General features: G+C 44.3%; 1 protein-coding gene across 2 annotated transcripts in view; it reads right to left on the bottom strand.

The window, feature by feature from the left end:
- itpr2 (inositol 1,4,5-trisphosphate receptor, type 2) overlaps positions 1–24,923 on the bottom strand; it is a 286,031-nt gene that overhangs the window by 162,281 nt on the left and 98,827 nt on the right. For both annotated transcript variants that reach the window (XM_084334286.1, XM_084334287.1), the window contains exons 15-21: positions 17,631–17,789; positions 15,446–15,618; positions 14,789–14,908; positions 13,850–14,029; positions 12,608–12,859; positions 9,358–9,505; positions 5,178–5,325 (exon numbers count right to left, since the gene is read on the bottom strand). In XM_084334286.1, the coding sequence (XP_084190412.1) occupies positions 5,178–5,325; positions 9,358–9,505; positions 12,608–12,859; positions 13,850–14,029; positions 14,789–14,908; positions 15,446–15,618; positions 17,631–17,789 (1,180 nt within the window). The remainder of the gene's footprint in view (positions 1–5,177; positions 5,326–9,357; positions 9,506–12,607; positions 12,860–13,849; positions 14,030–14,788; positions 14,909–15,445; positions 15,619–17,630; positions 17,790–24,923) is intronic.

Raw genomic sequence — 24,923 nt, 5'->3', positions numbered from 1 at the left:
GTCCACAATCATCTCTTTTGTTTTGCTGACGTTCAGGGAGAGGCAGTTCTCCTGACACCACTGTGACAGGTTCTCTACCTCTTCCAGGTAGGCCCTTTCGTCGTTGGCAGAGATCAGGCCCACCACTACTGTGTCATCAGCAAATTTGATGATGGTGTTGTTGTTCCGCTGTGCTACGCAGTCATGTGTGTACAGGGAGTAGAGGAGGGGGCTCAGAACACAGCCCTGGGGGGCCCCTATGTTGAGCGTGATGGATGAGGAGGTGCAGTTGCCGGCTCTTACCACCTGGGGTCTGCCCGTCAGGAAGTCCAGGACCCACTGGCACAGGTCATAGTTCAAGCCCAGGTCCCTGAGCTTGGCTATGAGTTTGGAGGGGACTATGGTATTGAATGCTGAGCTGTAGTCGATGAACAGCATTCTCACATAGTTCCCCTTCCTCTTGTCCAGATGTGATGCTGCTGTGTGCAGCACATGGGCTATGGCGTCCTCCGTGGACCTGTTGGGGCGATATGCAAATTGCAGAGGGTCCAGGTTGATGGGGAGGGAGGAACAGATGTAGCCCTTCACTAGCTTCTCAAAGCACTTCATGGCTATGGAGGTGAGGGCTACAGGGCGGTAGTCGTTGAGGCAAGCGGGCGTAGATTTTTTGGGTACAGGGATGATGGTGGACTTCTTCAGACAGGTGGGGATGACGGCCTGTTCCAAGGACAGGTTGAAGATGTCAGTGAATACCGGGGCCAGTTGGTCGGCACAGACTTTTAGGACGCGGCCGGGGATGCCGTCCGGTCCTGCTGCCTTCCTGATATCCACTTTTTTAAAGATCCGTCTCACCTCATGCTCTGTTACCCTGAACACTGAGTCTCCATCAGCAGACCCCCCCCCCCCCATTGCCGTGGTTTGTAGGCTGGTGTTGTTATTCACAGCCTCAAACCTCGCATAGAAGGAGTTGAGATCATTTGCTAAGGAGATGTCACTGTTCAGTTTGAGGGGGGTTCCTTTGTAGTCTGTCATTGTTCTGAGGCCCTGCCACATGCCTCTAGAGTCAGCCTGTTCAAACTGAAGTTCAACTTTATCCCTGTAACGCCGTTTTGCCTCTATTACTGCTCTCCTGACGTTGTATCTTGCCATCTTGTGTTCTTCCATGTTGCCTGTCACCAGCCCGGTGTTGTATGCTGATGTGCGCACTTTCAGAGCCTCACGGACGGATTTGTCTACCCAGGGCTTTTGGTTTGGGTAGATATTAATTTTGGTGGTGGGGATTATTACTTCTACCTGAGTACAGACATGGTCAATCACCGTTTCGGTGTATTCGTTAATATTGGCTGTGTTATCACGGAGTACACTCCATTCTGTGCTTCCCAGCACTGCTTGGAGTGACTCTACTGACGTCACGGTCCAACGCTTAACCTCTCGCGAGACCACCGGCGTTCGCTTGAGACACTGTTTGTACTTAGGCAAAAGAAAAATTGCGGCGTGATCGCTTTTACCGAATGGACTAAGAGCCTGTGACTTGTACCCATTCTTAAATTGCGAGTATACATGGTCTAATATGTTCTCGCCTCTGGTGGGACAGGTCACATGCTGATAGAAATTCGGCAGCACCTTTTTAAGACGCGCGCTGTTGAAATCCCCCAAGACCAAAATGGCCGCGTCAACGTTAGCTGCCTGGAGTTTGTTTACCTCGTCGTGAAGTTTTGAAAGTGCGACCTCAGTGTTCGCGTGTGGTGGAATGTACACTCCGATGAGGATGATGGACGTTAACTCTCTTGGGAGGAAGAAGGGTCGACATTTTATCGTGATAAACTCCAGGTCTGGGGAGCAGTGGTTAGACATTTCCTTTGTGTTGCCTAAATCGCACCACTCCTTGTTTATCATGAAGGCAATGCCGCCTCCTTTCTTCTTTAGTGACTCTAATGCCGTCCGGTCTTTTCGTAGAACGAAGAAGTGGTCTGCCGGTTCTATTGCATGATTCGGGACATCTGGACTCAGCCAAGTTTCTGTGAAACAGAGGACGTTACAATCCCGAATGTCCCTCTGGAATTGGATCCTTGCTCTGATGTCGTCCAATTTGTTTCCTATCGATTGCACATTGGCCAACAATATGCTGGGCAATGTGGTTCTGTGTCGTTTGGACCTCAGTCTGTTCCGGACCCCGGCTCTCTTTCCTCGTCTTCGCGGCGGCTTTTTGTCTTGTCCGTGGCCGGCATAACAAAGGATCTCGTCGGGCCATTTCTGCTGTTCAGCGATCCGATCCAGAGAGCAATCCAAACGGTAAGTTTTTCTTAATCCAATGTCAATGATTGACTGACGGTCATACACATATAATGCACCAACAGTTGGTGCAAATAAAACTCCTAATACTATAAAAATTAACAAAATAAAGCACAGTCTCGTCGGAGCGATCAGAAAGGCAGCCATCACAGCAGCGCCGCCCGCGCTCCTGCGGAAAGACCAAAGAGTCCCTCTGCGGAGAGGGGAGCCCTGAGGAGAAGAAGTCTTTTCTCCTCCTCAAAGGAAAACTGCTCCAACCAAAGATGCCTGTGAATAAGAGTTGACAGCATCCTGGTCCTCCCTGCGGTTATAGCTTGCGACTGAGTTAAAAGCTCTATAACCCCAAAAACACGTGCAATGTTTTCGACGTCGGCTGGCCCTAAGGCCCCACTACCTGACACCATTGTGGACAGAAAAGCAGTCAACTGAGCAATGACACTGGTCGCCTCTAAATTCCGTCCTGCGGTGGTATAAACTTCATCAGCCCATACAGCCACCTGCCGGGCCGACTCGACTGGCGTCGGCTTCCAGGTGGGACACCGTTCAACCATGCCAGGGCAAAGGACCAATGCTACCTGGCCCTCAAGCCACAGCACACCTGCCTTGCGCCCTGTTGTCAGCCCATCCACCCGTAAAAGGGGTAAATAAGCCTCAGCAAAACCCCCCACATTAGACACCGATTGACCTTCAGCAATGAACCGGTTAAGAGGAGGGAAGAGTGGTGACAGCCCACGGCGGGGAACAAAGGAACAGTGACCCAGCATCGTAGCATTAGCATTAGCCACGCGCTCCAGGATAGCCGGGAAAACATCCAATTCAGAGTCATGACGACCATGTTTACCCAAATATCCTGCCCCTCGCGCCAATACACAACTCGGCTGTCTCACGGGACAACGAGAAGTATCACAAATGCCTGCAAGCGCAGACCCTACCTGTGCGCGACGTAGCTCGACTGCTAGCCGTCACGCGACATCCCTCGATCCGCTGTCAAGAGATGAGGGAACCCCAGGACAGGTCCGATGCGCCGTTAGGATGTGCCGAGAAGATTCCAGGAGCTGGTGAACCTCCGGCGAAAACCCAACATTGTGTAATTTCTCCCTGCGTTTCATAACAACTAGTTCACGGAGTGCACTGCAACGTCCATGTTGGAAACAAAAAAAGAGGAAGGTAGAGTGTGACCATGTCCGGCGTCTTATAGTGGGACGCGGGGGCGTGGCCTGGTCTCGTGCAAATTGTTTGTTCATGAGCACAGTAGGTGCTAGGAGATAAGAGTTATCTCATAATGGCAAAGAGCGAGACGCGATGACCAGTATGATAATATAACTGAACGGCTGACTGAGGAACCGTCATTGTCTGTATACGTCTATTGTGTGAGCTATGTGAGATTTCTGAATTTCCCCAAGGGGATGAATAAAGTATCTATCCGTCTATCTATCTATCTATCTATCTATCTATCTATCTACCTCAGCTTCTATTCTTCTATTTGTTTAGTCTTCTATTTTCCATTACCCTGTCTGTACCTCCCCTCCCCCTCCGCCATGCTGCTATGAAACCTGCATTCCCCCTTGGGGATGAATAAAGGCTTATCTTATCTTTTACTTGGTACATCACCTCAACGTCCAGGAAAACGAGAGTATCAGCAAACCCACAGAGTTGGGAAATCAGGTTTTTCCAATTCAACTGAATTAAAAGAACGCCAACTGAATTATAGCAAGTGGTCTTCAATTTATTTTAAGTCAATGATGAACAATCTGTACACTAATGTATATATATACATTTATATTCAACACATATCCATATCTGTCTGTTTGATAGCATGTACAAAAATGCTGTATATACCTTATAATATATGTATTCTTACTGTACTGTAATATATTAATATATATATATATATATATTAGGGCTGTCAGTTTATCGCGTTAATTAGATTAATTAATTACACAGCAAATTATCGCGTTATGAAAATTAACTCAAAATTAATTACAATTTTTTTTTTTTTTTTTTTTTTTTTTAATAATTTTTTTTTGTATCTCATTCATTCCATAAGAATGTAGAATACACATTTACAGACTTTTTTATTTTTTAATATGGTCCATTTGCATGTTATTGGTATCTGATTCTAGGGACATCTATGAATCTCAGGGAATGTATTCCCAGTGTCAGAAATACTGTGGGCTAGATCCACAAAGAATGGATTGCACGGTGCAAGTTGCACCCTGGTCTGCATCCCCTTAACAATTGTGTGCCGTACTGTATTGTACCCATTCTGCAATCTGTTAATAACATTTTCATTCAATCAATCAATCTGCGCGGTGATTGATTGAATGAAAAATTTATTTTGAGTAAATTGTAATGAACCAAATGAGAATATCAATAAATTTTTTTGTATCTTTGACTGTGAATAACACCATGCTCAAATTGACCAGACCAGAAAAATCTAAGCAAATTAATAGATGGAAGATGATTAAACAGAAGGTTTTGTAGATACAGTACTGAATTCTGCCATCCGGACACATGCAATTTGAAATATGATTATATAATATAGAATATCAGGCATAAAATGGTTATGCGATTAAAATGCGATTAATTAGATTAATTAATTACAAATCCTGTAATTAATTAGATTAATTTTTTTAATCGCCTGACAGCACTAATATATATATATATATAACTCTGTCCATACTACATCTGATTAGCACTACACTCTACACAATTTATATACTTTATATCCAGTTTAAATCATCTGTACATTATAGTATATTACTGTTGCACTTTACTGTTACATTTGCACTCTGGTTGGATGCCAAACTTCTTTTCGTTTTACTGTACTTGTGCTGTATGATGACAATACATTTGAATCTAATCTAATCTAGACATGTGTGGCTATAGTTGACGGTGATACTGACCGGCCTCTGGGCTCTTGTTGAGCTTGTTCATGAAGGTGAGGGGGGGCTGGACGATGTCCAGGATGGCCAGCAGGGTGCGCGTGAGACGCAGCAGCTCACTGAAGCTGTAGAAGCCGAAGTAGACCAGGTTACGAGCCAGATTCACCACCTGGGAGAGAGAGAAGTACACCAGGTTACCAGCCAGATTCACCACCTGGGAGAGAGAGAAGCACACCAGGTTACCAGCCAGATTCACCACCTGGGAGAGAGAGAAGCACACCAGGTTACCAGCCAGATTCACCACCTGGGAGAGAGAAGTACACCAGGTTACGAGCCAGATTCACCACCTGGGAGAGAGAAGTACACCAGGTTACGAGCCAAATTCACCACCTGGGAGAGAGAGAAGCACACCAGGTTACGAGCCAGATTCACCACCTGGGAGAGAGAAGCACACCAGGTTACCAGCCAGATTCACCACCTGGGAGAGAGAAGCACACCAGGTTAAGAGCCAGATTCACCACCTGGGAGAGAGAAGCACACCAGGTTACGAGCCAGATTCACCACCTGGGAGAGAGAGAAGTACACCAGGTTACCAGCCAGATTCACCACCTGGGAGAGAGAGAAGCACACCAGGTTACCAGCCAGATTCACCACCTGGGAGAGAGAAGCACACCAGGTTAGGAGCCAGATTCACCACCTGGGAGACAGAGAAGCACACCAGGTTAGGAGCCAGATTCACCACCTGGGAGAGAGAGAAGCACACCAGGTTAAGAGCCAGATTCACCACCTGGGAGAGAGAGAAGCACACCAGGTTAAGAGCCAGATTCACCACCTGGGAGAGAGAGAAGCACACCAGGTTAAGAGCCAGATTCACCACCTGGGAGAGAGAGAAGCACACCAGGTTAAGAGCCAGATTCACCACCTGGGAGAGAGAGAAGCACACGAGGTTAGAAGCCAGATTCTCCAGGTTCTCCTGGAGAGAAGCACACCAGGTTAGGAGCCAGATTCACCACCTGGGAGAGAGTGTTCAGAGCAAACTCCAGAGACCTTAAGGTAAATATCCTAAATATACGCAAGTCTTTATCGAAGATTCATTGGATTGAAGGTAATTTAAAGGGGACATGCATTATAAATGGCTTTTTTCTGTGTTTAGCATGTTTTTAAAGTAATAGGAGTTAGTATCAATGGGTCTGTGTCTCTAATTATCATATTGACTCATCAGTCTAGTCTCGAGTTCACGAGATCCTCCCTCACTCAACTAAGCTGTTCTGATTTGACGGTTTCTGTGACATCGACATAGCATTGATAGTCAAGTCAAGTCAAGAGTTTTATTTGTCACGGCATACAAGTATACAATGAAATGCGGGTGGTCTTGCCCGCGACGATGTGCAATACAGTGGTACAACATATAATAGAATCCAATAAAAAAACAACATTGTGCAATAAACAGGTAACAGGTAACATGGTGCGACATCTCGGTATCTGTACATAGTTATTTACAGAGCATATAGGACATGCTAGGTAGCTTTAGTAGTGCAATACACTGTTCCTGTTGTTATACTAATTTAAAGTGGCCTTTCCTCTTGGCCATAAGTGTGCGTGTGTGCGGCATGAGTGTGTGCCCGCTCTTGTTAAAGTATTAAAGTGGCTGCTAGTGTGTGAGCGTGCACAGCGTGCATGTCGTGTGTGTGCTCATGTGTGCTTGTGTGTGGATAGTTCAGTGTTCTGTGGCACTCAATGTTCATTGTTCAAGGCTCTGATGGCCTGGGGGAAGAAGCTGAGCCTAAGCCTCTCCGTCCTAGTAGCTGGGGTTCGCAGGCGTCTGCCTGACCTCAGCAGCTGGAACAGGCTGTTATTGGGGTGGTGGGGGTCTTTCATTATCCTGCAGGCTCTGGATTTGCACCTCTTGTTGTATAGAGCCTGCAGGGGAGGTAGCGCAATACCCGTGGTACGCTCGGCTGAGCGCACCACTCTCTGTAGGGCCTTCTTGTCCTGTGCCGTGCTGTTTCCATACCAGGCAGTGATGTTTCCGGTCAAGATGCTCTCTACAGCTCCTGAGTAGAAGGACTGGAGTATCTTCCCCGATACTCTGAACTTCCTTAACTGTCTCAGGTGGTAGAGGCGCTGCTTCGCTTTCTTTACTACTGTGTCTATGTGTGTTGACCATGTCAGATCCTCTGAGATGTGGACCCCCAGGTACTTAAAGCTGCTCACCCTGTCCACGGTAGCCCCGTTAATCATCAGTGGTGTGTGTGTCTCCTGCTGTCTTCTCCTATAATCCACGATCAGCTCCTTGGTTTTACCAATGTTGAGGAGCAGGCTGTTGTCCTGGCACCAGCGTTCCAGTACCTCAACCTCCTCCCGGTAGGCCTTCTCGTCGTTGTCCGAGATCAGCCCCACCACCACCGTGTCGTCTGCGAACTTCACTATGGAGTTGGAGCTGAACTTGGCCACACAATCGTGTGTGTAGAGTGAGTACAGCAGGGGGCTTAGAACACAGCCCTGGGGGGACCCGATGCTCAGGGTGATGGTGTTGGAGGTCTGACCCCCCACCCTGACCGCCTGGGGTCTTTCACTCAGAAAGTCCAGTACCCAGGCGCTCAGGGCGGAGCTCAGACCCAGCTCGATCAGCTTGTCCACCAGTCTGGTGGGGACTATGGTGTTGAACGCTGAGCTGTAGTCAATGAACAACAGTCTCACATAGCCCCCCTTCTGACGGTCAAGGTGGGAGGTTGATTTGCATAACTAAGCGCACATAGCGCACAGTGAAACCCGACACTTCCTCAAACGGGAGGCAGAGGGAGGGAGAGAGAGAGAGAGATAGAGAGGGAGAGAGCCCGCGTGTGCACGCTTCGAGTCGCGATGCAGGGGGACTCGGGGAGAGATCGCTCCGTCTGAGTGAGTGAGTGAGTGAGTGAGTGAGTGAGTGAGTGAGTGAGTGAGTGAGTGAGTGAGTGAGTGAGTGAGTCTCTCTCTCTCCCTCGAGTCGGGAGCACTATATATCACTAATATCTTTGCACATGCTCCCACGAGCACGCCCGTATTCAGATACGTACAATAATAATCACAGAGGGTGCCGCCCGGGAGGAGCGGGAATCGAACCAGGAACAATGATTACCAGACAAGCGCTCTACCTCCTGAGCTACTGTCACCCCAACTGGATGCGTGTGAGATTGAGTGCAAAACAAATCAGCGTTGTTTTTTTGGCGAATTGCCCGATTAACACATCCAGTGCCGTTCACAAGAATTCTCGTTTCTGTGGCCCAACAGTTCAGTGCCATTTCTGGGTCGTTATTTCTTTTATTCGCTATTTCCATTCATAATCCATCGAGGCAGCCTGTGCAGGCTGTCCTGAATGGGTCTGAGATCGCAAACGTCCAATACCGCCGCCTAACGCCTTGCGGCCGGTATTGCACATCCTTGGAATCCCTCTGGCTCAGCCTGTACGTCGATCTAAAAAGTCCGGTCCAGGTTTTCCTAGTTGGGGAGGAGTAATGTTTATAACACATGGATTGGGGAGAATCGAGCACCGTCGATTCATGTACTTTGGTGAATTATGTTGGCAACACGATCGACATCAATACTTAGAATGGCGATCAGATAATTGGAATATTCTTTTTGCAGTACATCCTAGTCAAGGTAAGTGCTATATGGTATCAATCTTCCATTGATCCGAGCATGCCTTCGTTGTGATGCGAAAGTGTTATTGTAACGTTACTCCACAACGTATGCCGTTGGTGACAATCGAAGCATAGAACCCCCCCCCCCCCCACCCTTTCATGCATGCATGATGAAACATAATACCGATAATAATCGTGTTTATTTCAGATTGTTTCCTGGGATTACACAGAATTACTCTAAAACTATACTCATATTCACCACGGTATAAAACGGGAATGTAAGATGTTTTTTGCATCTTGACCGGAAGAAACTCAATGACAATCGACTATGTTATTAGATCCATAGCTATAATATTTAATATAGTTTTAGCACTGCAAACACCGGCATGTATCCCCATTGAACAAAGCGCTGGCACACACGGCCCACAGCGACCTCTCGTGAACGGCACTGGATGTGTTAAGGTGCATATATTTTCTGGATGGGTTGCCCCCCAGTGGGAATTGAACCCCTCGACCCGGCGGTGTTCTACCTACTGAGCCACAACATGTGCTGTTGGGGAGAAATGGAGGTAAACCTTTACCTCCAGAGTCAGTTCGTTCTTCTCCTTCTCCCCAAAGGGAAATGGCTGGCTGACCACGTCTTTCAGGTACTCCTCCACAAACTCCATGGTGGGGGCGAACTTCCTCTTCATCTCCTCCCTGGAGGTGTCCGTGAATGCATACTCGTACCTGTAGACACGTCACGGATAAGCGGTTTAGGATTTATTTACATTAGTGAACGGGGTCATATGTACAGAAGGGTTTAAAACCTCAATGCTTTGCATCCAAGTGTCATTCATTTACGCTAACGCTAGCTAATAGCCATGCTCATGACAGAGACGGAGAGAGAAAACAGCTGAGCTGAGCTAGAAAGGGTGGGGGCTAGTGGGGCTTGGGGGAGGCAGCCGTCTCTCACTCCCTCCCTCTCTCTACTGGTTCAAATAAGTAGCAAAAAAAAGGAGCCCTTTCTGTGTGTGTGCGTGCGTGTGCGTGTAGGTGTGTGTGTGCGTGCGCTGGTCTTCTGAAAGGGGAGGTAGAAGCCTCGGAATTTCGGTAGGTGAATTGCTTTCCTAGATGTTACTTATGTGTCAGTTATGTTTTAACTTGTAACCTTTATTTATAAAGGTAATAACTGTTGAATGCAACTACAGTTCAATAGATTCAATTAGTTTAAGAGAATCTCAAATACCTTATTTTATTTAAGTGTATATACCGGTATATATATCTTTTTTTTTATTTCTTTTTTTTGACATGGGGGCTCAACAATAAATGACAATCAGAAATGTCAAGTTGCATGTTGTTATTCTAACCAGCTTAGTTCTGTTGCATTTCCAATTGATTTATTTAAATTATAAATTTATCAGGAATCGATAAGGGAATTGATAAAGAATCGGATCGATAAGCATAATCGATAATGGAATTGTATTGATCAAATCTTATCAATTGCCATCCCTATATACAGTACATATACTGACACACTCATAGTCATTCATACATATACTGACACACTCAGTCATTCATACATACATACATACATACACACATACACACATACATACATACATACATACATACATACATACATACATACATACATACATACATACATACATACATACATACATACATACATACATACATACATACATACATAAATACATACATACATATACTGACTCACTCATAGTCATTCATACATACACTGACACACTCAGTAATTCATACATACATAAATTATACTGTACTGACAGTCATTCAAACATACATACACTGTCTAACTCCGTCATTCATACATACATACATACATACATACACTGACTCACTCAGTCATTCACACACACACACACACACACACACACATACACACATAGACTCACTCATAGTCATTCATACATTCATATATACACTGACACTCAGTCATACATACATACATACACTGACTCACTCAGTCATACATACACTGACTCACTCATACATACATACACTGACACACTCATAGGCATTCATACATACACTGACTCACTCATCGTCATTCATACATTCATATATACACTGACACACTCAGTCATACATACATACATACATACATACATACATACATACAAACATACATAGATCAGGGTTCGAAATTAACGGGGGCTTGGGGCAAAATGCCCTCGAAAATTGACCAAATGCCCTCGAACATCAGTTAAGGGGGGCAAAAAAAGCCCCAGACAGTTTACTAATTATATATATAATTATATATATGCTCTACAGTGCGAGCATTTCCCTCGTATTGCCCCTAATAATATGTGTGTGTGCAAACCGGAAAAATCATTTACTTGCAGTGTGCGAGACAGACGAGTGATTGTGAAGATTACAAAACAGCTCCGCTGTTAATAGTTCAGATTGAAACTGGACTGAAATTCAGTTTTTGGGTGGAATGTTTGTTCCAAGGAGGAGGGAGGCGGGGCCCGCTGCGTGTTACAGGCACTTGAGAGGTGCTGCGATTCCTGCGAACACAGAGAGAGCGCTCTGCTCTCATCAAGCATTACACTGCTATCTTAACGTTAGCAAGCTAAGCATCTGCATAGCGCGACCTGTGTTCTGTGTAACGTTAAGTAACTTGTGTTCGGCGGGGAAAGACCATTCCATTTGTAACACAACTCCAAAAGAATAACATCCAAATCCGATCCCGATGCGCATTTCCTTCATTCCACAGCGCTGAGCGCGCAACGTATTTCATTGGTCGATCTGGCCAGAGCCTATACTCACAAACGTTGCGTGTGTGGGGTTTTTCATCAATTTGAAACAAGCTTCTTGACTGTTGGAATTAGGGATGTTAAAAATAAAATATCTAATAATATTATTCAATATTAGACATTCGTTGATCCAGAGGCAACCGGTTATTATATCAAGACAACAACACAACTTGCCCTCACTCAGGGACAATAATATTTAATCTATTTAGATAGAGTATGTATGTATTATTTACAGATAATTGAAGGTACCTCAAAACATGAAACCAAGCCATGATGTCACACATCGTGTGCGTGTGTGTGTTACTTGAACAATTGTCACTGTGCTCCTAAATTTCTGTGTGCTCCTAAATTTGTATTTAGATTTTATTTATTAACATTTTATTTAGGAGCACATGTGCTCCTTGGGAAAAAGGTTAGCGTAGAGCCCTATATATGGAGACATTAACATTACGTTATCAAACATAGGGACGAAGACTGTAAAAAAAGTGTCAACAATGTTTTATAATCTTTATGTTAATTTTCATTATAAAAATGTTGTGCCCCCGAAATACAAAAAAAAAAGCCCCCGAAAAGCAATTAAGGGGGGCAAAAAAAGCCCTTGAAAAAAAATGTTAATTTCTAACCCTGACATAGATACATACATACATACATACATACATACATACATACATACATACATACACTGACTCACTCACTCAGTCATACATACATGCACTGACACACTCAGTCATTCATACATACACTGACTCACTCACTCATAGTCATACATACATGCACTGACACACTCATAGACATTCATACATACACTGACTCACTCACTCATAGTCATACATACATGCACTGACACACTCATAGGCATTCATACATACACTGACTCACTCACTCATAATCATACATACATACACTGACTCACTCATAGGCATTCATACATACACTGACTCACTCATAGTCATACATACACTGACTAACTCATAGTCATACATACACTGACACACTCATAGGCATTCATACATACACTGACTCACTCATAGTACTACATGCAGATACTCACTCGTGGATGGTGGTCTTGAAGGGGATCTCGGTCCAGAGTCGGGCGTAGCGTACAGGCACCACCGCCTCCAGGCCGTTCCGGTCCAGGTGCATGTGCAGCATGAGGCGGCAGAAGGAGGCCCTCAGGTTGTAAGGCAGGCAGTCATCAAACATGCAGCGCAGGATCAGGTCCACCTTCAGCATGCTGGACAGCTCGTCGATGGCCAGGTACTGACGGTCCAGACACATCTTGGCGAACAGGTTCAACTGGTACCTAAGAGTGCAGAGGGAGACAGAGGGAGGGCAATGTGAACGGAGACATGGAGAAGAGGGTGAAAGGAGTGTGTGTAACAGTGTAGCCCTGCCTGAAGCCTAGTAAGCTGGGGGGAGGGGGGGGGGTGACAGTGGCTCAGGAGGTAGAGCAGTCATCTGGTAATCCGGAGGTTCCAGGTTCGATTCCCACTCCTCCTGGGCAGCGTGTGGAAGTGTCCTTGAGCAAGACACTTATTGCTCCCGATGTGCAGGTTGGCACCTTACATGGTTGCCTCTGCCATCGGTGTGTGAATGTGTGAATGAATGGGTAAAATGTGAGGAACAAATTGTAAAGCGTGTTGGATAAAAGCACTATATAAATGCAGCCATTTACCATTTAAACCCAATATCTCCCTTGGTCTGAAGCCTGGTAAACCCAATATCTCCCTTGGTCTGAAGCCTGGTAAACCCAATATCTCCCTTGGTCTGAAGCCTGGTAAACCCAATATCTCCCTTGGTCTGAAGCCTGGTAAACCCAATATCTCCCTTGGTCTGAAGCCTGGTAAACCCAATATCTCCCTTGGTCTGAAGCCTGGTAAACCCAATATATCCCTTGGTCTGAATAGAATCATGGGAGGACAGTTTCTCATGGACGTGAATGAGAACAGAATCACACGAGGACAGTTTCTCATGGACGTGAATGAGAACAGAATCACACGAGGACAGTTTCTCATGGACGTGAATGAGAACAGAATCACACGAGGACAGTTTCTCATGGACGTGAATGAGAACAGAATCACAAGAGGACAGTTTCTCATGGACGTGAATGAGAACAGAATCACAAGAGGACAGTTTCTCATGGACGTGAATGAGAACAGAATCACAAGAGGACAGTTTCTCTTGGACGTGAATGAGAACAGAATCACAAGAGGACAGTTTCTCATGGGACGTGAATGAGAACAGAATCATGGCAGCACAGCTGGTCTCAGAGCTAAAAGATACCCATCGTCACCTGTAGTAAGTGATGATGTCTACATCCATCTTGTGGTTGCCCTTGGCGTCCTGGGCCAGGTGACGGATGGACTTGCCATGGGGCTCCTTGTGGCTGTCGATCCAGTAGAGCCACACCTCCTCCTCATCCACCTCCTCCTGCAGGAGCGAGGCCTCCAGACTGGCTTCCGTAGTGGGGATTCTGTGGGGGAGAGGGGGGGGGGGGGGGGGGGGTAGGGGGTGGGGTGAGAGGAGAGGGGGAGGGTGAGAGACAGATAGAAAGAGATGGAAAGTATGAGTAAGACAAAAGCGAAAACGATCTCACACATTCCACCCGGCTGCAGATCTGCTACCTCCTCTTGACGGCAGACTAAAAATAAAGACATCTTTCACCATATACCTACTGCAAGCAAGAATATTTACAGTATATATAAATATATTATTTATACAAATGTTTTTATTGCAGTCTTACTTTACATTTAAAAGTATGATTTAGCAGATTTTTTATTGTTTATTCTTATTTATTGTGCCTATATGTATGACATTTTCTGATATACTGTGTCTTGTTTTGTTAGCTCATCGTCGCTGTAAATGAGGGTAACCTCAGTGTCTGACGAGTTGAAATAAAGGTTTGAAATTCAATTCAATTAAATTTGCAGCTACTTCATCAGATAAAGCATGTTGACATTATATTAAATAAAAATCATAGTCAAACTTTGTCTGCTGTTATTCTGTATTAAACCCCCCTATTCTACAACATATACAGTATAGTTTTGTATAACACGTTTGAAGAATTTAAAACATGACCGGCTTCACACCAATTCCCCAGAACAGAGATTCTGTGTAGCCCATCATCATGTCTTAAAAGACAAGATCAGATAACATATTCCTTTATTGATCCCTTGGGGGAAATTCAGGGAAACGCAGAGATCAAATCAAATGAACAGAACGTCCGACTCACTTGGTCTGAATGAGGATGTCGGCGTTGATGGGATTCAGCATGAATTTACAAATGAGAGCCTGAGTGACGGGGATGGCTGTCTTGTTGGACACGCACAGATCAGACAGGTAGTCCAGGAACCTGCAAGGGTGGATGATACACAATTAGTACAAAATGTACATCAGCACATTCTGTACAAAGTAGTAGTTCTTCACACAGTATCAGCATAGGAACCTATACTTTTATACCATTTCCTCATGTGTACCCACTAAGTATGTGGCATCGAACTTTGTGTGAAAGTGCTTAACAAATAAATGTGACTTTGTGATACAGTGCTTTTGTGAGTAGAGGTTTGTGTGTGTGCCTGTCCATCTCTTTTCCCAAATTCCTCAAATACTTTTTTCAATGAATATTTAATTTGAATGCCAAGTTTCTTGCAGTTTACACAGTGGATACAGTACACGCACTATGATTTCTACACCTTACATTATTCATGCCATTCATTCCCCTGTCATATATGACAAACACCACAAGAATTAAAATATTTAAACAAAAATGTCATATGGATTACTCGATTACTTCCTTATATAATACAAACAGGAACCCTTCAGGATATTCATAGGACTATGTCCACGTGGGTTGGACATGTGTCCACGTGTCCCCGTCTCCCGTCCTGACCTGGGCTCTCTGTTGCGTCTGAGCAGGTTGACGAAGGTTTCGATCTCCTTGGCCGTGATGTGCTTCTCCAGCAGCTGGCGGTTGTTGTGCAGCAGGGCTGTGATGGTGTCCTCCGCCAGGATCTCATAGCCAATCTGAGACTGCATGATGGAGAACTTCTTGGCTATGTACTCCTGAAAGATACAACATAATATATAATAGTTATATAAACATAATAGGCCTTTCCCAGACTAAGGATTTGTATAGTCGACTTTGATTGGCCAAAATTTGCCGACTACCCCCCGAATGCAAAGAAATATATATTATAAATACAAACATTTTTAAAATAATGTATCATTCCATTTGGGCTGTGGGGGGTGCTTAATGTCTGAAGGAGTCGACTGAAGGCTTCTTGTCCTCTGCGAAAGCATGCAATTGGTCCACTGATGGATACATGTTCATATTTGTCTAGTGTGTACATTAGACCGGTGAAATCCTCTTTCAGTGCCTCTGGGCCTGTTTTCTAAGGCAGTTACCCTCGCTGGTATGCGCGCCATTAGCGTTAGCCATGCTTCTAGACCTCTTTGCTTTTGGAAAGAATGATCCAAAAGAATTATTATTTTTTTGCATTCGACTAAGAGGTTGGCAGTCGACTACGGCTCCCTTCGATTGATTAGTCGACATTCGACTAGTCAAGGTCAGCCCTAAAACATAATGGAGAACCGTTCTGCTCTGTACTCCTGAAAGATACAACAAATTGTTCTGAACAACTCTGAAAAAGAGCCGATACACCTGAACTATGAAAGGTGAAGGAACGCATAGTGTTCAAGTAAGTAAGTATCACTATGAATTGAAAATGGGGGACCCTGATGTAAACAAGACAAACGTATTTCTCTGGTCTGCATCCCCTTAACAATTGTGTGTATTGAGCCGTACTGTATTGTACCCATTCTGCAATCTGTTAAATAAAGTTTTCATTCATTCATTCATTCATTCATCCATTCATGTATGTAAGAGCCTGGAGGCTGCAGCTTGCCTGGCGTGTGGAGACTATGTAAGGGCCTGGAGGCTGCAGCTTGCCTGGTGTGTGGAGACTATAGGGCCTGGAGGCTGCAGCTTGCCTGGTGTGTGGAGACTATGTAAGGGCCTGGAGGCTGCAGCTTGCCTGGTGTGTGGAGACTATAGGGCCTGGAGGCTGCAGCTTGCCTGGCGTGTGGAGACTATGTAAGGGCCTGGAGGCTGCAGCTTGCCTGGTGTGTGGAGACTATAGGCGTGTTCGAGATAGGATAGGCGGACGCAGATCTGCGCAGGTTTTACTACGGCCTCGCCAAGCGCGTTGCATGACGGTTAGAATGTTGTCCGACTTGCTCTGAAAATCTGACGAGACGAGGCGCGGAACTCTTGCGGGAGCGAGCCACACACAGCCTTCAGAGCGAGGCGCCACATGCCTCTCAGCTGGCTGCTCCCGGCTGGGAAGCGACTTGCTACGGTCGCGCAAAGCGCCTATTGGCTCAGAAAAGTTGTCAGTCACCAGCCACGTGACAGCCAGGGAGTTATGAGACGTTTGATTGATTGATTGATTGATTGATTGATTGAAAACTTTATTATGTTATGCGTTATCATCATATCATCATGATAAACTTCAAGCTGTCAGACACATACACACATGCGTCGTCTGTTTTGCCTCAATACTGTATATATAATTCTGTTTTGCCTCAATATACACAGTATACATATATATATTGATGCAAAACAGAATTATTCAGCAGTGTGTTGTGTGTGCGTGCGGCCAGGAGCGCGCAACAAGATGGTATACATTATGGTATATGAATAGTATATTCCACTATAGCAGTATATGGTGTGCTGTACATTTGAATCTGATCTAATTTTGCACACGGCCATCGCATTATAATGAGCTGGACAGGTGTGTAATGTGTGTGTGGTGACGTGAAAGCGTATCTGCCATGCGAGACTAGGCGAGAGACTCTCGTGAAATCTGAAGTGTCCGCCTTTTTAACTCCTCCCCCGGCTTCACTCGGCTACTCTCGTCTACTTTCGAGGCAAACCGAAATCCATCTCGAACATGCCTTATGTAAGGGCCTGGAGACTGCAGCTTGCCTGGTGTGTGGAGACTATGTAAGGGCCTGGAGGCTGCAGCTTGCCTGTTGTGTGGAGACTATGTAAGGGCCTTTAGGCTGCAGCTTGCCTGGTTCTTGCGGTAGTCCTGTTGGGAGTGGCGCAGCACCCTATAGCAGAGACGCAGCATGTACTTGAAGTGGGCGTAGCGCTGGTCTCCCAGGTCCTCCAGCTTCAGCATGGGACCGTCTCCCTGCTCCGTGAACGGGGCCTTCAGGATGCCAAAGATCTGTAGCAACACAACCACACATACAGTGGTGAAGATGGACACAACAGAACATGTATACACATGCACATAATGGTAACAACACACACATACAAAAAATTACACACAAACAAATACACACACACACACATGTTTACTTATGTAAAATCAATGACACTGCATTGACTTACAGTAACTCCAGAGTACACTAACCCTAACATTGACCTATACCCAAAACATGCATAACCCTTAACTCTTTAATTGCCAGACCCGAGATATCTCGGGTTAACTCGCCATGCGTTGGACGCCAGACCAAAGATATCTCGGGTTTTGGTCGTTTTTTCTTTTATTCAATATTTTTATTCATTATTCATCCACTGACCTCAGTGTTGTCATAGGAAAGGATTTTGAGATCGCCAAAGTGCAATACCGGCCACATCCTGCCAGATGGCAGTGTCGCCCACCCTTTGAAACCTTATATCTAACTCTGTGGTACACTCAAATGTCTCCGGGCGCTATATTTAGACAGAGCCGAGTAAGTCACTTCATCCGACCACTTCGAAACGCATCTGGCACACTCGATCCATAAGTTGTGCCAAATTATGTCCGGGACCAGATGGACACCAATACTGGAAATCGCGATCAGACAATTGGAATATTCTTTTTGGAATACCCCCGACCACAGGTAAGGACTATCTGACATCAATTTCAGCTTGATCCAACAATGTTTTCATATCGATCCAGCTGATCGGCTTCTGTAGTGTTCAACACTACAGTATACACAAGGTACCCTAACAGGCATGATAATACGTCATACGTTGTACTCTGTGCAGGTTTGGTGGCAAAAGTCACTTAGTCAGACATCAACTGCTTTGCATTCTAAAATGTGTAAATATTATAGTAAAGCCAGGAAACACACACACATTACATAATAGCAGGTGAATGCAGGAGCAATTACAATATTGATATATAAGATGACTGTTGTCACTGTGTGTAAAGATGACTGTTGTCACTGTGTGTAAAGATTACTGTCGTCACTGTGTGTATAGATGACTGTTGTCACTGTGTGTAAACGTATTAGGCTTATTTCACCAGCGTAATTACCAGCGCCGGTCCAGTCACTGATAACCCTGATATGATGAATGTCATTAGCGTTGTCCAGGGCATAATTGGCTGTCAGTCTTCCTCAAATTACTGTTCGGAATTCTGCCTACACTGATCCCCATCACTCTCAACATGGTGGAAACAAAGAAGAGACAGATGAAAAAAGAAGAAAAAGAGAGAGAGAGAGAATGTGTGTGTGTGTGTGTGTGTGTGTGTGTGTCTGTGTGTGTATAACTTCGAAGTTAGCTTGTCTCTCTGCTGCAGACCATTCTCTCTCCCATGCAGTGTTTAAAAGTGTAGCTAGAGATGCGATCATTATCATCTTCACTATAAAAGCAACACTACAGGTTTTACCAACCAAGCTCAATCTTTTCATCTGGCTTCCTCGTGCTCCTTACAGTATACAGTACCTCATGGTCAACTAATAGCTGAAACCATGTCTCACATCTTAAACAGTTGCCATGTATATGAGGGGCTTTACATCTTTAGGCACGACAGAATAGTGGAATTGATTCAAAAATCACTTCCCTGGCGGCTGAGTGGCGCAGTGGGCAAGGCGCTCGCCACGAATGCAGGAGATGCTGGTATCGAGCCCAGCTCTCGGCGTTGCTACCGGCTTGGCCGGTCGTCATACTAACACAATTGGCAGTGTTAGAGGGTGGGAAAGCCGGTGGGTGGGGATTGGACATTGTGGACAGCGACTCCTACAGGTCGGTTGGTGCGCCTGTACAGCAGAATCAGGAAGTAACGGGGGCAGCGTGAGCCTCCCACGCGTTACTCCTCGTCACAGAGATTGCGCTGTTCAGGTGAAAAGATGTGACAGCTGCCTCCTTGTGTACCGGAGGGGACATGTGACGCAAGGCTTGGTCCTCACTGCAGCTGACCAGTGGGAGGCATAGTCTAGCAACGTCCGAGACAGGGGAGGGGAGAATTGAAGGGAGAACTGGCGAGGCGAAATTGGGATGGGAGAAAAATTGAAAAATACGGAGAAAAAGTAGATAAAAAAATAAATAAAAAAAGGTATCACTTCCATTTTTCTTCCATAGTGCTTTTTAAACACTCTACTGTGAAGCTGATCATGTTTAATCTGTGTAGTGATGATTCAGAATAACATCACCAGCATGTTTAATCTGTGTAGTGATGATTCAGAAGTGTTCTATAACATCACCAGCATGTTTAATCCGTGTAGTGATGATTCAGAAGTGTTCTAGAACATCACCAGCATGTTTAATCCGTGTAGTGATGATTCAGAAGTGTTCTAGAACATCACCAGCATGTTTAATATGTGTGAGGAAGCCTTTTCTAACCAAGATGATGAAATATCAACAACTGGTGCAGACTGTTTTACAACTGGGATACAAATGTAAACTCTAGTAAAAAAGTGTTTTTACATTTTGTAGCATAGGTCATGTACACAACAGCGTTTCCGTTAGAACATATTCGTGCCGGTCTGTGTGTCCTGCAAGATTTCTATCACCGGACATATTCGAGATATTCCGGTCAGAGTTTTAAACAGCAGTCTATTATAATCACATTTTTATGAGCTAACGAATTCCGTTATAATTGGACATGTGTATTAATTACATCAAGCGAAGAATGAGAAATTGATTTGCAGAATCAAATTACTATCTCTCGCCTCTCAAGTTAGTGCGATACGCTGATCCAGCATCAAGCTCCCGCCCCGCAGGCTCCCGCTGCAGCAGCTCTGTCACACGCACCCCCAAATGCATCTCGAGTCGACATCGCTTCACCTCGTTGTATCAGACACGTCACACATATCATAATGTTCAACTTCACGTATACAGTCATTAATATATTCCAATTAAAATAAGTCCCTCGATACTCCGTGCTGCTGCTGACTTGAAATAAAATAGACCGCGTATGTGGGCAGTCGGTCCGACACTAAACAGCAGTCTGTTATAATCACATTTTTATGAGCTAACTAATTCCGTTATATTGGACATTTGTATTAATTATATCAAGCGAAGAACTGAGAAAGCAGAGAGACGGCAACATTATCGTGGTTTGCGTGACGACTCTCTCCACCTCGCAACGACTTATTTGCAAAGAGTATGGCGCTGCAGAGAAGCTGATTCAGTGTTATTGGCTCTTTTCTGGGAACCGCACAGCAGCGCCCCCCACCCAACATTGGCTGAAAATGGCTGAATTGGAGTACTGCTGGAATACTGCATTGTGCTGATAGTGCTCTGGCTCTGCAGCTTCACAAAAGTTCGCACACCCAGCACTAAGCTCTCGCTGACGACGTCGTTGTCATTATTAGAAGCAACGAGGAAACAAATGTAATGATCGTTTCGTTCATCGCATAGGCTATTTAATTTTAGCCTATTTTAATACAATTCAAATAATCAAATTGTGCTTAGACTCAGGGAATTATTTTCACCGGACATTAAGACCGGAGAGAGTAAATATGTCGGACTTCAACAGATTTTGCCGGTCAAATACCGGTAATTACCGGCTAACGGAAACGCTGGTACACAAGCTGGTTGTGAGGGGCCTCCAGGTGGCTAGTCTCTCTAAGAGAGGGGCCCCCAGATGGCTGATCTCTCTAGGAGAAAGGCTAAACATTTAGCAAGGTATTGTTCAGTATCATATTGCTCAGTTAGCAGGGTATTGTTCAGTATCTGTTGTTATTGGTAGCAGCTCAGTTACAAGGTGTTGTTCAGTATCTGCTGTTATTGGAAGCAGCTCAGTTAGCAAGGTATTGTTCAGCATCTGTTATTGGTAGCTGCTCAGTTACAAAGTGTTGTTCAGCACCTGTTGTTATTGGTATCTGCTCAGTTACAAAGTGTTGTTCAGCACCTGTTGTTATTGGTAGCTGCTCAGTTACAAGGTGTTGTTCAGTATCCGCTGTTATTGGTAGCTGGGTATTGGTGGTATTGGACTTTTCCGTCCTCAGGATATAACTCGTTATATATTACTTCAAATGAATCACATGTTTATAATGAAAGGCTTTTATTATAGATTGAGGTCCTCTTTATAACATTAACACACAAAAATGCATGTACTATATAATTAAAAATACAAATTTTAGGCACATACACCCCTTTTTACAATGTCCCCAACGCAAATGTTCAGTTTCAATTAGAAACATTTGCAATATAATTATAAATAAGTTTAAATATGCCTTTATTATCATATAGTTCAAGTAAAAATATCTCTAATTATAAATATATATGAATGGATAAATTAATGTTATTTATAATTTTTATTGAATTTACTGTGTGTCCCCAAAATTGCGTTCCACCCTGTTAGTTTGTGGTTTTTAGCCTTCTGAACAAAAGAGAACTACAATTCCCATGAACCAACATTCAGGAAGTGGAATCACTCATTTGGTGGAAAATTCAAAGAAGTGAGGTGAGCATCAACGATCTGTTGCTTTTTTTGCAAGATTTATGGTGTTAGTCTGTATGTCCTACTCTTAAATGTCCACCCTGTTAGGCAAAATTATGAGGAAAGCAAACCACATTAAAAAAAAATAAGTAAAACATGTTTGATATATATACTAAAGTATTGTTTGTTCGCGACCCTCTCTGCGCCACCCCCTATCTCCCTGTCTCCGGCTGTCCCTGAGCAACGACCGGAGTGTTGAATGTCCCGTGACTAAGACGGGGAGGACGTGACCCTCTCTGCGCCGCCCCTGTGCCTCAAATAGATCCGCTATCAACTCTATCTTTAATCTTTCAAAATGTTCAGTTGCTATCGCTATTAGCTCTATCTTTAATTTTTCAAAATGTACAGTTGCTATTGCATGCACTCATCTGTGTTTCACCACACACATGAGTGCATGCTTACCAACTGTCCGTCTGCAACACTACTATCACCAACATCTAAGAAGGGAGATCCCCCCTTGAACGGCCCTTCTAAGGTTTCTCTCCTCCACACTGCCTGTGGAGCTTTTTTCCCTATTGTTAGGTTTTAGTGAGTTTTTCCTTACCTTCGCGTGGGGTATGTCTGGGAGTGCTTGCATTCTTTCATTTATTTGCATTCATCTAAAAAAAATTTGGACCCTATGGTGTTCTTGTTCTGTTCTTGACTTATTGTTATGTTGTCTTCTTGACCTGTTTAAAGAAGACCTGTACGGCCCATGGGGACATTAACGTGTGTTGTCGGGCCCTATAAATAAATTTGATTTGATTTGATTTAAGTCTGGAGAGCTAGCTAGCTAGGTTTTCTGTTTCACAGAGCAACGGCTAATTTGGTTGAAAATGTTCCACCCTGTTATACCTAACAGGGGGAACCTAACAGGGTGGAACATGCACCTAACAGGGTGGAAAATATATTACAAAATGGAAGGAAACACATAAATGCCGATATATATCCAATTGTCATGTAAACTGTATTTGACCAATATCTATAGAATGTAACACGTTATAATTTTTTTAAATAAATTAAATTAGTTATAAAGGACTATTTGGCTTTATACCTCGGTCCTGCCGCATCACACCAATTGATCACCCTCTTGTGTAAATATACATTACACAGTAATTGATCATTATTATAAAGTGTTATACCTTTTCATTCGAATTCCATTGCTAGGGGAACAGCTGTGTCCTATGTTTACTTCCTGTCAGATACTGTATTATCAAACATTGCAACAGGAAACACAAATGAGGCCATTTAGAATGTTTATATTGTCAAGTTGAAAAGGTCTATAAGATTTGCATTATAATAATGATCTGTCTCTGTCTCTCTCTCTGTCTGTCTGTCTCACATTCTTCAATTTAGTTTCAGGTAAGTATGACAAGATTTCAGGTAATCGGGTAAGTATAGGATACTTTGTATTATGTTTCAGGCATTCTATTGTCTTAATAACTGTAATTCATTGAAATACTTGTCTACATTTTAGGTAAGTATATACAGTTCAATCCATTTAAGGTTTTTGTTACATTAATCTCTCTGCCTGTCTCCGTCTGTCTCTGTCCAGTGATTCCTCAACGTATCTCCATGTTGCTATATCTAATTGCACTGACCTTTTGTTTAGTGCTTGAGGCTCTTCAATCAGGCGCAGTACCTGACTGTCAACATACCAGCTGAAATCTCTGCAAGGCATTTTGGCCAGAATAATTAGTTGACACCATGCAGTTCACCTGGATGTTGTTTTCCTCTACGGCATTGAAATGGTGTCAACAAATTATTCTGGCCCTGGCCTCGCAGAGATCTCAGCTGGTATGTTGACAGTCAGGTACTGTCCTGATTGAAGAGCCTCAAGCACTAAACAAAAGGTCAAATCCAGCACCGGGTACAGGTGGGCCCAGATGGCCGATGGGTCATGCCTCCGAGAAGGGGAGATGGAACAAAAGCTCAGAGGGGACTGGGAGGATGTGTACAGAACACCAGTGTGGAGCGTGGCTTGCTGATGGGATCCGCCAAAGTGGACAGACTGAACCTCAGTTGTGTACTTGCAGCCATAATTCTCACTGAAGTGATCTTCGAACTGGTCTACTGCTTTATCCTCCGTCAACATCATCTCTTTTTTGACTGTCACAACAGAAGTCTTTTCATCTTTATTGACCTCAGTAGATCACTGAGTGAGACCAATAGGATCTGTTGTCACAGGCCTAACCAAACGAACAGCAGTGAATTGGCACTCTCCACAAACACCATAGGCACAATCCTTCACATTGGGATCGCAGATGATGGTATCTGCCATCTTCTCTATATCTTTATTGGACAGAAGCCCACTACTGAAAAGGCTAGTAGATATTAACTGTAGGTTCTCGTGCGTCTTGCACAGACATGTTTCCCTGTCAGCTTCAGTTGGTGCTACAACCCAAAATGGCCAAAATGCCTAGCAGAGATCTCAGCTGGTATGTTGACAACCAGGCACTTAATGGATTGAAGTGTATACTTACCTAAAATGTAGACAAGTATTGCAATTAATTACAGTTCTTAAGACAATAGAATGCCTGAAACATAATACAAAGTGAAATCTTGTCATACTTACCTGAAACAAAATTGAAGAATGTGAGACAGACAGACAGAGAGAGACAGAGACAGACAGATAGAAAGGCTGACAGAGAAAGACAGACAGAG

The sequence above is a fragment of the Notolepis coatsorum genome (genome assembly GCF_963971535.1).
Source record: "Notolepis coatsorum genome assembly, chromosome: 18".
Taxonomy (NCBI): Eukaryota; Metazoa; Chordata; class Actinopteri; order Aulopiformes; family Paralepididae; genus Notolepis; species Notolepis coatsorum.
This window is presented reverse-complemented; position numbering and strand designations above follow the sequence as displayed.